This window comes from Salmo salar, chromosome ssa04 (assembly GCF_905237065.1).
Source record: "Salmo salar chromosome ssa04, Ssal_v3.1, whole genome shotgun sequence".
Classification (NCBI taxonomy): domain Eukaryota; kingdom Metazoa; phylum Chordata; class Actinopteri; order Salmoniformes; family Salmonidae; genus Salmo; species Salmo salar.
Window position 1 is genome coordinate 32,812,642 of NC_059445.1, and position 15,860 is coordinate 32,828,501.

Here is a 15,860-nt window from a genome sequence, read left to right on the forward strand (position 1 = left end):
CAGCTGCACCAATGTGTCAGAGGAAACACCGTACACCTGGCGACCGTGTCAGCGTGCATTGCGCCCGGCCCACCACAGAAGTCGCTAGTGCGCGATGGGACAAGGACATCCCTGCCGGCCAAACCCCAATTATGTGTCGCCCCATGGGTTTCCCGGTCACGGCCGGCTGCGACAAAGCCTGAACTTGAACCCAGAATCTCTAGTGGCACAACTAGCACTGCGGTGCAGTGCCTTAGACCACTGCGCCACTCGGGAGGCCTAAATGCATTTTTATATGATTTGATTATTTCTATCAAATCAACACTTGACTTTATCTGTCCGGACCCTAACAAAAACACGTGCTAGTGAATGATCCTTCATAGTAATGAGAGAGGAATGGAAACAGCGAATTTCTGTTGAATGTCTGATATAGAACCTACTTTACCTTGATGGAAGACCATGCAGTTTATTAGGCTACAGATGAAATACCTTTATGGACCTCACAGTTTGGTGAATGAGCAAGGAGTTGAGCTTGATGCTCCTTTCCAATAAATATTGAGGGTCTTATTCTGGTGACATGATGCCGTTTGACAATACAAATAATATCGCTCTTATCCATAATAATCTCAATGTAGTGTAGGTAACCTACCCAAACTGCATCTGCTAGCTGTTGGCTAGAGCGCATGGGCCAAGACCAGAGTGGGCACATTTGCTATACAATGCAACAGTTTTTGTTAAAACCATCAGTAGAGTTGGAAATGCGATGGGACCCAATTTAACTTAGATTTTTCATTCGGTACATAAAAGTTATTTTTATGTGCACTACGTCATCACACACAGCCTTTTAACCGCAAAAAAAGTAACTTTGATGGAAACATCTCTGGTGGGAAAATGTGCATATTGTTTCATGCAGATTTTTGAATATTCGCATGAAAATCTGTCACAAATTGGAAGGAAACCTAGCTAAATAGGCAAGTTTGGGAGAAGTTCAATCAACTTAAAATGTGTAAACAATTTGTTCATATGGAAATTATTTTGAAATTGAAATATTTTAAGACAAGTATATTAATTATGTAACTCCCTTTCGACACCTTTTTAGTTTGTCATGATCCAATTAATGGACTGGTCAAATCTGTCCTGACTAACCAGCGACCATACAAACATGTACAACAATCTGAGGGTGTTAGGTAGTCTAGCGTTTAGAACGTTGAGACCGTCGCTAGTTCAAATCCCTGAGCCGACAAGCTGAAATATCTGCCGATGCGTCCTTGAGCGAGGCACTTAACCATCGTTAATGGCTGACCCTGGCCAGTGGCCCCACTCTTCGAGGGTGTCTCAGGGGGCCTTGGGATATGCAAAATACAAGTTTTCATTTCATACACTTTTACAAATATAAGCACCCATCAAATTTTTTAAGCATTAGATTTCAGTCTCTGTTGTATGTTTTAATTGAACTGTGAAATACAGTTTGCGGAAAGTGTGGTCCCAGCAAACTAAGCTTTTTTTCTATTTGAGTTGCAAAGGTTCACACAAATATTTGTTATTTAAAAATCTGTTCACTTTGATAAACGCAACAATTTTACAGATTTTACTGAGTTACAGTTCATATGATGAAATCATTCAATTGAAAGAAATACATTAGGCTCTAATCTATGGATTTCACATGACTGGGAATACAGATATTCACCTGTTGTTCACAGATACCTTAAAACCTCTACGGGATCGGTGTCCCCCCCACGGGACGGTTGAGCTAAGGTGCATTAATGTGATTAGCATGACGTTGTAAGTAACAAGACAATTTCCCAGGACATAGACATGTCTTATATGGGCAGAAAGCTTACATTCCTGTTAATCTAACTCCACTGTCCAATTTACAGTAGCTATTACAGTGAAAAAATACCATGCTATTGTTTAAGGAGCGTGCACAACATCAAAAAACCTTTATCAAGGCAACTGGTTTTATACATTCACCTCTGAATGTACTTAATCCACAAACTTGTTCAATCAATTTAAAATGTGTAAAAACTTTGTTCATATGGAAATGAATGATTAACAAGAATTTAAGCTTTCTGCCCATATAAGACATGTCTATACCTAGGGAAGCTAATTCTCCATCACTTATGACATTCCTGGGAGTGTGTAAACTTACATTTTGTATTACTATATCATTTTTGTATGTTCTTTATAGTTATGTACTTGAAAACGTATCATTTGACCAATTCGACACATTTGGGCAGACTTGATACAACATTTTGAACAGTAATACAATAGTTCTTTGGATCAGTCTAAAACTGTGCACATACACTGCTGCCATCTAGTGTCCAAAGTCTAAATTGCGCCTAGACTCCTAAGTGTAATAATGGCCTTTCTCTTGCATTTCAAAGATGATTGAAAAAAATTAATAATGTAAAAAGCATGTTTTTTTCTTTGCATTATCTTATACCAGATCTAATGTGTTATATTCTCCAACATTAATTTCACATTTCCACAAACTTCAAAAGGTTTCCTTTCAAATAGTATCAAGAAAATGCATACCCTTGCTTCAGGTCCTGAGCTACAGGCAGTTACATTTGGGTACGTCATTTTAGGTGAAATACATTTTTTTTTAAAAGGTACGATCCTTAAGAGGTTTTTAAAATCAGTGGGCCTCAGGATCACGTCACAGTATTTCTGTGCAATCAAAATGCAATTGTGTTCGCTGTTCGTAGCTTATGCTTGCCCATACCATAACCCCATCACCACCATGGGGTACTCTGTTCACAACATTGATATAAGCAATCCACACGCCCACATGGCGCCACACACGTGGTCTGCGGCTGTGAGGCCAGTTGGACGTATTGCCAAATTCTCTAAAACTGCAATGGAGGCGGCTTATGGTAGAGAAATTAACATAAAATTCTCTGGCAACAGCTCTGGTGGTAATTCCTGCAGTCATCATGTCAATTACACTCTCCCTCAAAACCTGAGTCATCTGTGGCATTTTGTTGTGTGACAAAACTGCAGATTTTAGAGTGGCCCTTTTTGTCCACAGCACAAGGTGCAACGGTGTAATGATTATGATGTTTAATCAGCTTCTTGATATGCCACACCTGTGAGGTGGATGGATTATCTTGGCAAAGGAGAAATGCTCACTAACAGGGATGCAAACTAATTTGTGGCCCAAAACATTTTTTTTGGTGCATATGGAAAATTTCTGGGATCTTTTATTTCAGATCATGAATCATGGGACCAACACTTTACATGTTGCATTAATATTTTTGTTCAGTGGTACAGATTGATGTCAGGGTGACAGAAGTCCCAAAGAAACCATGAAACAACACCTGTAAACATTCTAAAAACACCCCTTGCCATGGTCTAAAAATAACAAAAACAGCCTTACTTTCCCAATGTTGTGGCAACAATGTTCTGTGCTGGTTGGGAAATGGTGGATGTATGGATAGGCAGTGCTACAATGCACACTCCAGAAGCACATTCATTCAGTTGGTTTAACAGATCATCTGAACACAAATTCAAAGTCAATTACATTATTCGGATCATTCTTACTGTTAAAAATGTATCAGCAACCCTATTGGCAATGTTAGCAACCATTTTGTGCAATATTGGGTAAAAGCGTTTTGTAACGTAGGGGCGGCTAACGTGTGGGCAGTGTTACTGAGGTGAGCAGTGGTTTGCTATGAACAGGAGTCACATTAATGGTTAATTGTCACTGTAGAAGGTTGACTGGGGTTGTCTGAGCAGGATGGTATAGAATTAGCTTATGAGTGCAGAATGATGAGATGCTATGACACTTGACACGTAACAGGCAGGGTAGGGGAGAAAGGCTGGCAAACATGGACAGAAGTGCAACAACAAGGGGTTTGACTGTCATTCTACTTATTTTTTCAATATTATGACATCAATGATTCTAAATCTATAAAGCCCCCTTGTAGGTGTAAAGTATAAAGTTATTATGCATCTCAGTAAAAATGACAAATAAAGCATTATTTGGTTCTCGTAGAGTAGGTAAATCAGTGCACAGGCCTAGATATCCTTTCTTCATTTGATTAGATCAGGGTTGCCATTTTGGATGCAGACCAGGGTTTTTTATTTGCCAAAACAAACTTCTACTTTTAACAAACTTCTATTTTTTCTTCCTGGAAGGAAATACAACAATCCAGTTATTTTGTTCACCCACAAAGGGGCATTAGATGCCCACGAAATCCTCAGCCAGTCTAGAACAACTGTTCTCAGTTCTCATTGGTCCATGGTGGGCTGGATGGTTGGCTCATTCATAAGTGAGAAGACTGCTAGTCTGGCTAGTCTCTCTCTCTGTGTGTGTATGTGTATGTGTGTGTGTGTGTGTGTGTGTGTGTGTGTGTGTGTGTGTGTGTGTGTGTGTGTGTGTGTGTGTGTGTGTGTGTGACCGCACGACCTCTGTGGCCCAATGTATCTGGTCCATGTCTTGATGAGGTAATCTCTGGGTCGCCCTTAGTTGTCACGCATCATGCTATGAACTCCAGTCGCTTCCTTCTATTAGTCTTCACATTTCCCTCAGGGATTTATCTCCATCAGGTCTATGGTCAATTATATAGCATATCCAAGAGATGCCACTCTTCTTCTCAGAGCTTCATGCAGTCTTCTCAGTTTCTCTTCAAGTCCATTTTCAACTAGTCCACATAGGGTACAGGTTCGGTGTGTAGTGCAGCTGATGGCAGGCATGTAGAGACAATCTTCAGTAATGAGAGAGGAGCTGCTCTCTTCTCTCTGTCCCTCAGTCACAACCTGAGAGACAGAGACAGGACAACAGCGCCTCACAGTGGAATGACTATGCTTATAGCTTATATACACACATAGGGAAAGAGGGATATCGCCAAAACTGTGAGTTTGTGGGTTTTTTGCAGACAGTCCATTGTATGATGTATGTGTGTGACTTCTTGTATGTGCTTTCACAAGGAATTCTGTGCACCTGTGCGTGTTTGAGCGAGTAAAGGGTATTTACATTAGTTGCAAGATTCCATTTAGTTATGGCAGTGTCAAACATGTATACATGTCTGTCAATGTCCATCAGTCCATGATTTAGAGATTATCATGTGCATTCCCTTCAGACAAAATAGTCAGTTATATTGTTATACATGCTGTGCTTGTGAATATGATTGTGTTTTCTGTATTTACCACCTGTGTGTGGTCCCGTGTGTGTTTCTGACTGTAATATGATCTCTCTTATTATCTCAGTCAGTGCTTGCTGGTACACTTTCAGCCCCCCCGGGTGCAGTTGAGAGTGCTGAACCCAGGCAGGGTGACCCGTCCGTGGGTGTAGATGTCCCTGTCGAGCCCCTGGTTCATCCTCTTGACCAGGTTCTTCTCGTAGAGCAGGGGGTGGTAGGCCCCCAGAGTGCAGGCTGCGTCGTAGAAGCGCTGGTAGTAGTGACACAGTTCCGTCTTCCTCTGAGATGGCAGGAACTCATACACGTGTACTACCTCACACAGGGACATCATCAAAACCGTACCTGGAGGAAGGGGAGAGGGAGGGGGTTTAGATGAATGTAAATTGGGTCTAATCCGGCTCAAAGGACCATAAAGAAAAAATGTCCAGGTTGGATTGTAAACTAGGTTAGGCTCAGGTAGTATATTGCCGCTATTGTGCATCGGTCATGATGCAATGAGGAGTTGAAGACCCCTGATGAGGAAGGGATAGGAATTAGGGCTGTGCTATCTGAGCATAATGAGCCCGACACTTTACATCGGGTTAGCGATGGATACCCATATGGAAAAGTAATATAAGGGGATATCTGGCCTAATATACAGTGGCTTGTGAAAGTATTCACCCCCTTAGCATTTTTCCAATTTTTTTGCCTTACAACCTGGAATTAAAATTGATTTTTGGGGGGTTTGTATCATTTGATTTACACAACATGCCTACCACTTTGAAGATGCAAAATATTTTTTATTGTGAAACAAACAAGAAATAAGACAAGAAAAACAATAACTTGAGTGTGCATAACTATTCACCCCCCTCCCAAAGTCAATACTTTGTAGAGCCACCTTTTGCAGCAATTACAGCTGCAAGTCTCTTGGGGTATGTCTCTATAAATTTGACACATCTAGCCACAGGGAATTTTGTCCATTCTTCAAGGCAAAACTGCTTCAGCTCCTTCAAGTTGGATGGGTTTCGCTGGTGTACAGCAATCTTTAAGTCATACCACAGATTCTCAGTTGGATTGAGGTCTGGGCTTTGACTGGGCCATTCCAAGACATTTAAATGTTTCCCCTTAAACCACTCGAGTGTTGCTTTAGCAGTATGCTTAGGGTCATTGTCTTGCTGGAAGGTGAATCTCCATCCCAGTCTCAAATTTCTGGATGACTGAAACAGGTTTCCCTCAAGAATTTCCCTGTATTTAGCGCCATCCATCATTCCTTCAATTCTGACCAGTTTCCCAGTCCCTGGTGATGAAAAACATCTCCACAGCATGATGCTGCCACCACCATGCTTCACAGTGGGGATGAGGTTCTCGGGGTGATAAGAGGTGTTGGGTTTGTGCCAGACAGCGTTTTCCTTGATGGCCCAAAAGCTTCATTTTAGTCTCATCTGACCAGAATACCTTCTTCCATATGTTTGGGGAGTCTCCCACATGCCTTTTGGCGAACACCAAATGTATTTTCTTAACCTCTTGACGGTTGCCTAGGATAGGGGGCGCCACAGCGCATTTTGAAAAAAAATTGTGCCCATTTTAAACGGCCTACTACTCAAACTCAGAAGCTAGGATATGCATATAATTAATACTTGTGGATAGAAAACACCCTAAAGTTTCTAAAACTGTTTGAATGGTGTCTGTGAGTATAACAGAACTCAAATGGCAGGTCAAAACCTGAGAGATTCCTTTACAGGAAGTGGCCTGTCTGACCATTTCTTGAACTTCTTTGCCATCTCTATCTTTTACAAAGGATCTCTGCTCTAACGTGACACTTCCTACGTCTTCCATGGGCGCTCAGAGCCCGGGAAAAACCTGAATGTCGTCATCCCAGCCCCAGGCTGAAACACATTATCGCCTTTCTCAAGTGGCCGATCAAGGGACTGTGGGCTTAGGCGCGTGCCCTGGCTGCCCCCGTCTTTGTGATTTTTCCTCTGTTTGCCGAAAAGGAGATTCCCCGTCGGAATATTATCGCTTTTTTACGAGATAAATTGCATAAAAATTGATTTTAAACAGCGGTTGACATGCTTCGAAGTACGGTAATGGAATATTTCGATTTTTTTTTGTCACGAATTGCGGCATGCGCGCGACCCTGATTTACCATTTCGGATAGTGTCTGGGACGCACGAACAAAACGCCGCTATTCGGATATAACGATGGATTATTTTGGACCAAACCAACATTTGTTATTGAAGTAGCAGTCCTGGGAGTGCATTCTGACGAAGACAACAAAAGGTAATCAAACTTTTATAATAGTAAATCTGATTTTGGTGAAGGCTAAACTTGCCGGGTGTCTAAATAGCTAGCCCGTGATGGCTGGGCTATGTACTTAGAATATTGCGAAATGTGCTTTCACCAAAAAGCTATTTTAAAATCGGACATATCGAGTGCATAGAGGAGTTCTGTATCTATAATTCTTGAAATAATTGTTATGCTTTTTGTGAACGTTTATCGTGAGTAATTTAGTAAATTGTTAGCAAATTCCCCGGAAGTTTGCGGGGGGTATGCTAGTTCTGAACGTCACATGCTAATGTAAAAAGCTGTTTTTTGATATAAATATGAACTTGATTGAACAAAACATGCATGTATTGTATAACATAATGTCCTAGGTGTGTCATCTGATGAAGATCAAAGGTTAGTGCTGCATTTAGCTGTCTTCTGGGTTTTTGTGACATTATATGCTAGCTTGAAAAATGGGTGTCTGATTATTTCTGGCTTGGTACTCTGCTGACATAATCTAATGTTTTGCTTTCGCTGTAAAGCCTTTTTGAAATCGGACAGTGTGGTTAGATCAACGAGAGTCTTGTCTTTAAAATGCTGTGAAATAGTCATATGTTTGAAAAATTTAAGTTTTTGTATTTTTGAGGAATTTGTAATTCACGCCACGCCTATCATTGGATATTGGAGCAGGTGTTCCGCTAGCGGAACGTCTAGATGTAAGAGGTTAAACAGCGGTTGACATGCTTCGAAGTACGGTAATGGAATATTTCGAATTTTTTGTCACGAAATGCGCCGTGCTCGTCACCCTTCTTTACCCTTTCGGATAGTGTCTTGAACGCACGAACAAAACGCCGCTGTTTGGGTATAACTATGGATTATTTGGGACCAAACCAACATTTGTTATTGAAGTAGAAGTCCTGGGAGTGCATTCTGACGAAGAACACCAAAGGTAATCAAACTTTTCTAATAGTAAATCGGAGTTTGGTGAAGGCTAAACTTGCTGGGTGTCTAAATAGCTAGCCCTGTGATGCCGGGCTATCTACTTAGAATATTGCAAAATGTGCTTTCACCGAAAAGCTATTTTAAAATCGGACATATCGAGTGCATAGAGGAGTTCTGTATCTATAATTCTTAAAATAATTGTTATGCTTTTTGTGAACGTTTATCGTGAGTAATTTAGTAAATTTTTTGTAAATTCCCCGGAAGTTTGCGGGGGGTATGCTAGTTCTGAATGTCACATGCTAATGTAAAAAGCTGTTTTTTGATATAAATATGAACTTGATTGAACAAAACATGCATGTATTGTATAACATAATGTCCTAGGGTTGTCATCTGATGAAGATCATCAAAGGTTAGTGCTGCATTTAGCTGTCTTCTGGCTTTTTGTGACATTATATGCTAGCTTGAAAAATGGGTGTCTGATTATTTCTGGCTGGGTACTCTGCTGACATAATCTAATGTTTTGCTTTCGTTGTAAAGCCTTTTTGAAATCGGACAGTGTGGTTAGATTAACGAGAGTCTTGTCTTTAAAATGGTGTAAAATAGTCATATGTTTGAGAAATTGAAGTAATAGCATTTCTAACGTATTTGAATAACGCGCCACGGGATTTCACTGGCTGTTACGTAGGTGGGACGAAATCGTCCCACTGGCCCTAGAGAAGTTAAATCTGGCATTACAGGTGCTTTCAAGAGATATTCATCTATAAATCTTAGAATGACAATATTACATTTAAAAAATGTTTTCGAATAGTAATTTAGTAAATTGTAGCTCTGTTTCATCGGATGCATTTGAGGGAAAATAGTTAGTCAACGTTACGCACCGATGTAAAATGCTGTTTTTATATATAAATATGAACTTTATCGAACAAAAGAATGCATGTATTGTGTAACATGATGTCCTAGTTGTGTCATCTGATGAAGATTGTCAAAGGTTAGTGCTGCATTTAGCTGTTCTTTGGTTCTTTGTGATGCATGTGGTTGGTCGGAAAATGGCTATGTGGCTACTTTTACGATATACTCCTCTAACATAATCTAATGTTTTGCTTTTGCTGTAAAGCCTTTTTGAAATCGGACAACGTGGTTCGATTCAGGAGAGGTGTATCTATAAAACGATATAATTTGAAAAAAAAATTGAAAAAAAAAACGTATAAAATTTTGTTATGCTAATGGCGATATGATTTTTCGCTGGATGTCCGTCCCACATACGGGACGGAGGCCGCACAGGGGTTAACTAATGGCTCTTTTCTGTCCACTCTTCCGTAAAGCCCAGCTCTGTGGAGTGTACGGCTTATTGCATTTGGTTTTAAGCAACCTTATGACTACTTTGTTGATTCTTGTAGCTACTGTAGATTATATTTGCCATTATATTTTTGAGTTTAGATTGAGATGGCGTAGCCAATTATTGTAGGTTTATAATTTGTGATGTTAACGTTTTGAAAACGCACGGATTTAGGTATGGGCGACATGGGCAGCCGCCCAGGGTGGCATCTTGCCGGGGGCGGCACGGGGCACCAGCACAATGTTTTTGGAATGGTGACATTTGCGCGATCGGTTTTCTATCGCTCATTTGCACGTCACACCAATAATATCATGTCACAGTGTGGGACTGTGGGTCAATTAACCTTGTCAGAGTAGGCGCCCTGATTCTAGTTTGTTAGCTAGGCAGGATACTGCCTGGGAAGGTCTCCCACTCAGAAGTACGAGATGGGGAGGGGGGCAGGGGTAGGTTGACCTCCGGGCTCAACACTGGAAGCCCGAGGTAGGGGGAGAGCGGGGGAATCTATCAAATAGCGCACCTCTAACTTTGTACAGTACAAATGCAATTAGTCAAATCAGTCACATTACGAAATGCTACCAAATGAACCACAATTCATTCATAATTCTGTGAATATATAGTTTCACAGACATATTGTTGCATTTTTTTCTGGTTTGTGCGAAAATGTTAAGAATAATATAAAACCAGTCTGCACACCACCGAGGTGAATTGGTTTATTCTTGACTCTTGATTGACAGTGTTGGGGGATGGGTAATGTATTGATGCTCAAATGCCAAATCAACACAAATGGATAAGAAAAGGTCTAAGCCATCAGGTGCCCAGTTTAGGAAAAAGAGGAACGAAGAAGAGGAGAAATGCGCAAAATGTCATCTCTATGTCATCTCTTTATGAGTATAATATTATGCATGTAATGAAATAGGCTAGTATAACACTTGTTTGTTAGCCTATGTTGCTTGCTATGCTATTACACATAGGGCGAAAATATTCCGTTTTCTGTCCAACTAGCTTACTAAGTCGACTATCCTAGCCAAATGAATGATGAATGCCCAGTCCAGCATATTACTTTAGCTTATCCTGTGTTTTAAGATGAGTGCAAATGAAGGAGAGGAAACGGTCACACTTTATTTGGATAGTCTGTATTGTCTAACTGTAGATGCTCTACAAATGCTCATACTATCAGCAAACTATCTGCTGATAAGCAACTGCTTGCTAAGGTTACGGTTAGGTTTAGAATAGGTGTAAGTGTTAAGTTTAGGGTTAGGATAAGGGTTAAGTTTAGGGTTAGGATAAGGGCTAGAGTTAGTAGATAGTTAGTTGAAATGTTACCGATAGTCCACCTGTAAATGCAACGAGGAGAGGAAGCCACATTATATAAATGGCGCCAGAAGGAATGGCGGCCGCTTTACGGGCTCCTGACCAATTGTGGTATTTTGTGCATTTCTTTGCACTGATCGTAACTTTTTTTGTAAATGTTTCCGCCATCGTTTCCTATGACCGAAAAGAGCTTCTAGACATCAGAACAGCTAACGCTAACCTCCATTTGGACGAGGACTTCTACTTCAATGAGTCAGAGGCAAAAGACATATTGATTATTGCAGACCAGGCCTAAATCACGACACTCGAAGAAGGCGACGCTATAGAGGCCGGAGCGCGGGATACCTAATGAGACTAAACTGGATGAGCTCCGTTCGAGACTATCCTATCAACGTGATCTGAAGAACTGTAATATCCTATGTTTCATCGAGTCGTGGCTGAACAAGGCCAATTTAAATCTAGCTGTTTTTTCTATACATCGGCAGGACAGAACGGCTGAATCGGGGAACGTTAGAGGAGGGGGTGTGTCTCAAGGTTCTCAAGGTTCCTGATTCCTGCTTAAAAGCAAATACTAAGGCAGGAAATACCAGTGACTCGCTCAATACGGAAGTGGTCAGATGAAGCGGATGCCAAGCTACAGGACTGTTTCGCTAGCACAGACTGGAATATGTTCCGAGATTCATCGGATGGCATTGAAGAGTTTACCACATCAGTCACCGGTTTCATTAATAAGTGCATCGACTATGTCTTCACCACAGTGACCGTACATACAATTGAAGTCGGAAGTTTACAAACACCTTAGCCAAATACATTTAAACTCAGTTTTTCACAATTCCTGACATTTAATCCTAGTAAAAATTCTCTGTCTTAGGTCAGTTAGGATCACCACTTTATTTTAAGAATGTGAAATGTCAGAATAATAGTAGAGAGAATGATTTATTTCAGCTTTTATTTCTTTCATCACATTCCCAGTGGGTCAGGAGTTTGCATACACTCAATTAGTATTTGGTAGCATTGCCTTTACATTGTTTAACTTGGGTCAAACGTTTCGGGTACCCTTCTACAAGCTTCACAATAATTTGGGTGAATTCTGGCCCATTCCTCCTGACAGAGCTGGTGTAACTGAGTCAGGTTTGTAGGCCTCCTTGCTCGAACACGCTTTTTCAGTTCTGCCCACACATTTTCTATAGGATTGAGGTCAGGGCTTTGTGATGGCCACTCCAATACCTTGACTTTGTTGTCCTTAAGCCATTTTGCTACAACTTTGGAAGTATGCTTGGGGTCATTGTCCATTTGGAAGACCCATTTGCGACCAAGCTTTAACTTCCTGACTGATGTCTTGAGATGTTGCTTCAATATATCCACGTAATTTTCCTCCCTCATGATGCCATCTTTTTTGTGAAGTGCACAGGTCCCTCCTGCAGCAAAGCACCCCCACAAAATGATGCTGCCACCCCCGTGCTTCACGTTTGGGATGGTGTTCTTCGGCTTGCAAGCATCCCCCTTATTCCTCCAAACATAAAGATGGTCATTATGGCCAAACAGTTCCATTTTTGTTTAATCAGACCAGAGGACATTTTTCCAAAAAGTATGACCTTTGTCCCCATGTGCAGTTGCAAACCATAGTCTGGCATTTTTTATGGTGGTTTTGGAGCAGTGGCTTCTTCCTTGCTGAGTGGCTTTTCAGGTTATGTCGATATAGGACTTGTTTTACTGTGGATATAGATACTTTTGTACCTGTTTCCTCTAGCATCTTCACAAGATCCTTTGCTGTTGTTCTGGGATTGTTTGCACTTTTTGCATCAAACGTTCATCTCGTTCATCTCTAGGACACAGAACGCGTCTCCTTCCTGAGCGGTATGATGTCTGCGTGGTCCCATGGTGTTTATACTTGCGTACTATTGTTTGTACAGATGAACGTGGTACCGTCAGGCATTTAGAAATTGCTCCCAAGGATGAACCATACTTGTGGAGGTCTACAATTTCTTTCTGAGGTCTTGGCTGATTTATTTTGATTTTCCCATGATGTCAAGCAAAGAGGCACTGAGTTTGAAGATAGGCCTTGAAATACATCCACAGGTACACCTCCAATTTTTCCAATTGTTGGAAAAATGACATGTATTATGCACTAAGTAGATGTCCTAACCGACTTGCCAAAACTATAGTTTGTTAACAAGAAATTTGTGGAGTGGTTGAAAATCTAGTTTTAATGACTCCAACCTAAGTGTACGTAAACTTCTGACTTCAACTGTACATATCCCAACCAGATGCCATGGACTGATTATAGCCAATATCGGCACTCAATTGAAAGGCTAGAGCTGCCGCTTTCAATGAGTGGGGCTCTAATCTGTGCGCTTATAAGAAATCCCGCTACGCCCTCCCACGAACCATCAAACAAGCAAGGCATCAATACAGGACCAAGATCGAATCCTACTACACCGGCTCTGACAATCATGGGATGTGGCAGGGCTTGCAAACTATCATGGATTACAAAGGGAAACCCAGCCACGAGCTGTCCAGTGACACAAGGCTACCAGATGAGCTAAAAACCTTCTATGCACGCTTTGAGGCTAGCAACACTGAACTATGCATGAGAGCACCAGCTATTCCAGATGAATGTGTGATCACGCTTTCCATAGCCAATATGAGTAAGACCTTTAAACAGGTTAACATTTACAAGGCCGCAGGGCTAGACGCGTTACTAGGACGCACACTCAGAGTATGCGCTGGCAAGTATCTTCACTGATATTTTCAACCTCTCCTGACCCAGTCTGTAATGCCTACATGTTTCAAGCAGACCACCATAGTCCCTGTGCCCAAGAACGCCAAAGCAACCTGTCTAAATGACTATCGCCCAGTAGCACTCTCATCTGTAGCCATGAAATGCTTTGAAAGGCTGGTCATGGCTCACAACACCATCATCCAGACACCCTGGACCCACTCCAATTCACATACTGCCCCAACAGATCCACAGATGACGCAATCTCTATTGCACCCACACTGCCATTTCCCACCTGGACAAAAGGCACACCGACGTGAGAATGCTGTTCATTGAATACACCTCAGCGTTCAACACCATTGTGCCCTCCAAGCTCATCACTAAGCTAAGGACCCTGGACTTCCTGACAGGCCGCCCCCAGGTAATGAGGGTAGGCAACAGCACATCCGCCATGCTGACCCTCAACGCGGGAGCCCCACAGGGTGCGTGTTTAGTCCCCTCCTGTACTCCCTGTTCACCCACGACTGTGTGGCCATGCACGACTCCAACACTATCATTAAGTTTGCAGACGTCACGACGGCCTGATCACCGATGACGATGAGACAGCTTACAGGGAGCAAGTCAGAGACCAGGCAGTGTGGTTCCAGGACAACAACCTCTCGCTCAACGTTAGCAGGACAAAGGAGCTAATCGTGGACTACATGAAACGGAGTGCCGAGCGCACCCCCATCCACATCGATGGGTCTGTTGTGGAACAAGGTCGAGAGCGTCAAGTTCCTCGATGTACACATCACAAAGAAAGTATCATGGTCCACACACTTCCCATCAGGAGGCTGAAAAAAGATTTGAGCCTAAAAATCCCTAGCCACCCAAGTCATAGACTGTTCTTTCTACTACCGCATGGCAAGCAGTACCGATGCACCTAGTCTGGAACCAACAGGACACTGAACAGCTTCTACCCCCAAGCTATAAAACTGCTAAATAGTTAGTTAAATAGTTCAGCAAAAGCTACCCGGAATATCGGCATAGACTCCTTTTGCACTAATCTCTTTTGACTCATCACATACGCTGCTGTTACTGTTCATTAGTTATCCCTTTGCCTAGTCACTTTATCCCTACCTACCTCAATTACCTCATATCCCTGCACTTTGACTCTGTACTGGTACCCCGTGTATATTTTTCTCTCTGCAATGTTTGGAAGGGCCCATCAGTAAGCAGTCTACACCTGTTGTTTACGAAGCATGTGACAAATACAATTTGATATGATTTGATAGACTATTGAGTTCTACCCCTGATCTGCCTTGATCTCTATATGGTAACCAAAAGGTTAGTAGAATTCACTGTATAGTTTACCCAGCAGTCCAGAGGAGGGCGGGTTCTTCTGGATGGGCTCGGCCATGTTGTCCTGGATTCGCTGCCAGAGCTGCCACTCAAAGCTGGGGTGCAGGATGTAGAAGGGCTGGAGGGGGTGGAGCCTCCTGTACCGCTGGTACTGGGTGAAGATGGGGTAGTCAGTCTTGTTGTACCACTGAGAAAGGGCAGTGGGTGGGGGTAAGGGAGATAGAAGAGAGAGGAATGGAGGGGTGGGGAGGAGAGGAGATGAGAAAGCAACAGGGATCAAGTGGAGAAGAGAAGAAGAGGTTTTTGTGTTGGTACTTTCTGTCCATGTTGTTTAAATTGAATATTCAACAACATCTACCGCTGCCTAGTTAGGATTCGGCACTCTCACTGTCACAGCCAGGTTCTATTCCCAGTCAGGGAACTACTCTTTTAAGCATTATATTCTACTGTGTACACACTATGCTGTATTCTGTTCAAGTAAACATAGATATATATATTTTTACCCCTTTATTTAACTAGGCAAGTCAGTTAAGAACAAATTCTTATTTAGAATGACGGTTTAGGAACAGTGGGTTAACTGCCTTTTTCAGGGGCAGAACAACAGATTTTTATCTTGTCAGCTCAGGGATTCGATCTAGCAACCTTTCGGTACTGGCCCAACGCTCTACACACTTGGCTACCTGCCACCCCTAATTTGATATGCATATTAGTTTTTCATATGACTTTTTCACACACCTTAGGACACACATTTATTTCTTTGGATGTGAAAAGTGGTAGTAACATTGTAAACAAAATGGTGGACTCATTTAGTGAACCTTTATTTAAGCAAGAAGTCATCGTGAGT

At 41.9% G+C, this 15,860-nt stretch overlaps 1 protein-coding gene across 2 annotated transcripts in view; it reads right to left on the reverse strand.

The window, feature by feature from the left end:
- Positions 1 to 1,553: 1,553 nt before the first annotated feature.
- The window catches only part of st6gal1 (ST6 beta-galactosamide alpha-2,6-sialyltranferase 1), a 163,936-nt gene continuing 149,629 nt past the window's right edge, over positions 1,554 to 15,860 (reverse strand). For both annotated transcript variants that reach the window (XM_014195776.2, XM_014195778.2), the window contains exons 8-9: positions 15,029 to 15,203; positions 1,554 to 5,465 (exon numbers count right to left, since the gene is read on the reverse strand). In XM_014195776.2, the coding sequence (XP_014051251.2) occupies positions 5,212 to 5,465; positions 15,029 to 15,203 (429 nt within the window). In that variant the 3' untranslated portion in view covers positions 1,554 to 5,211. The remainder of the gene's footprint in view (positions 5,466 to 15,028; positions 15,204 to 15,860) is intronic.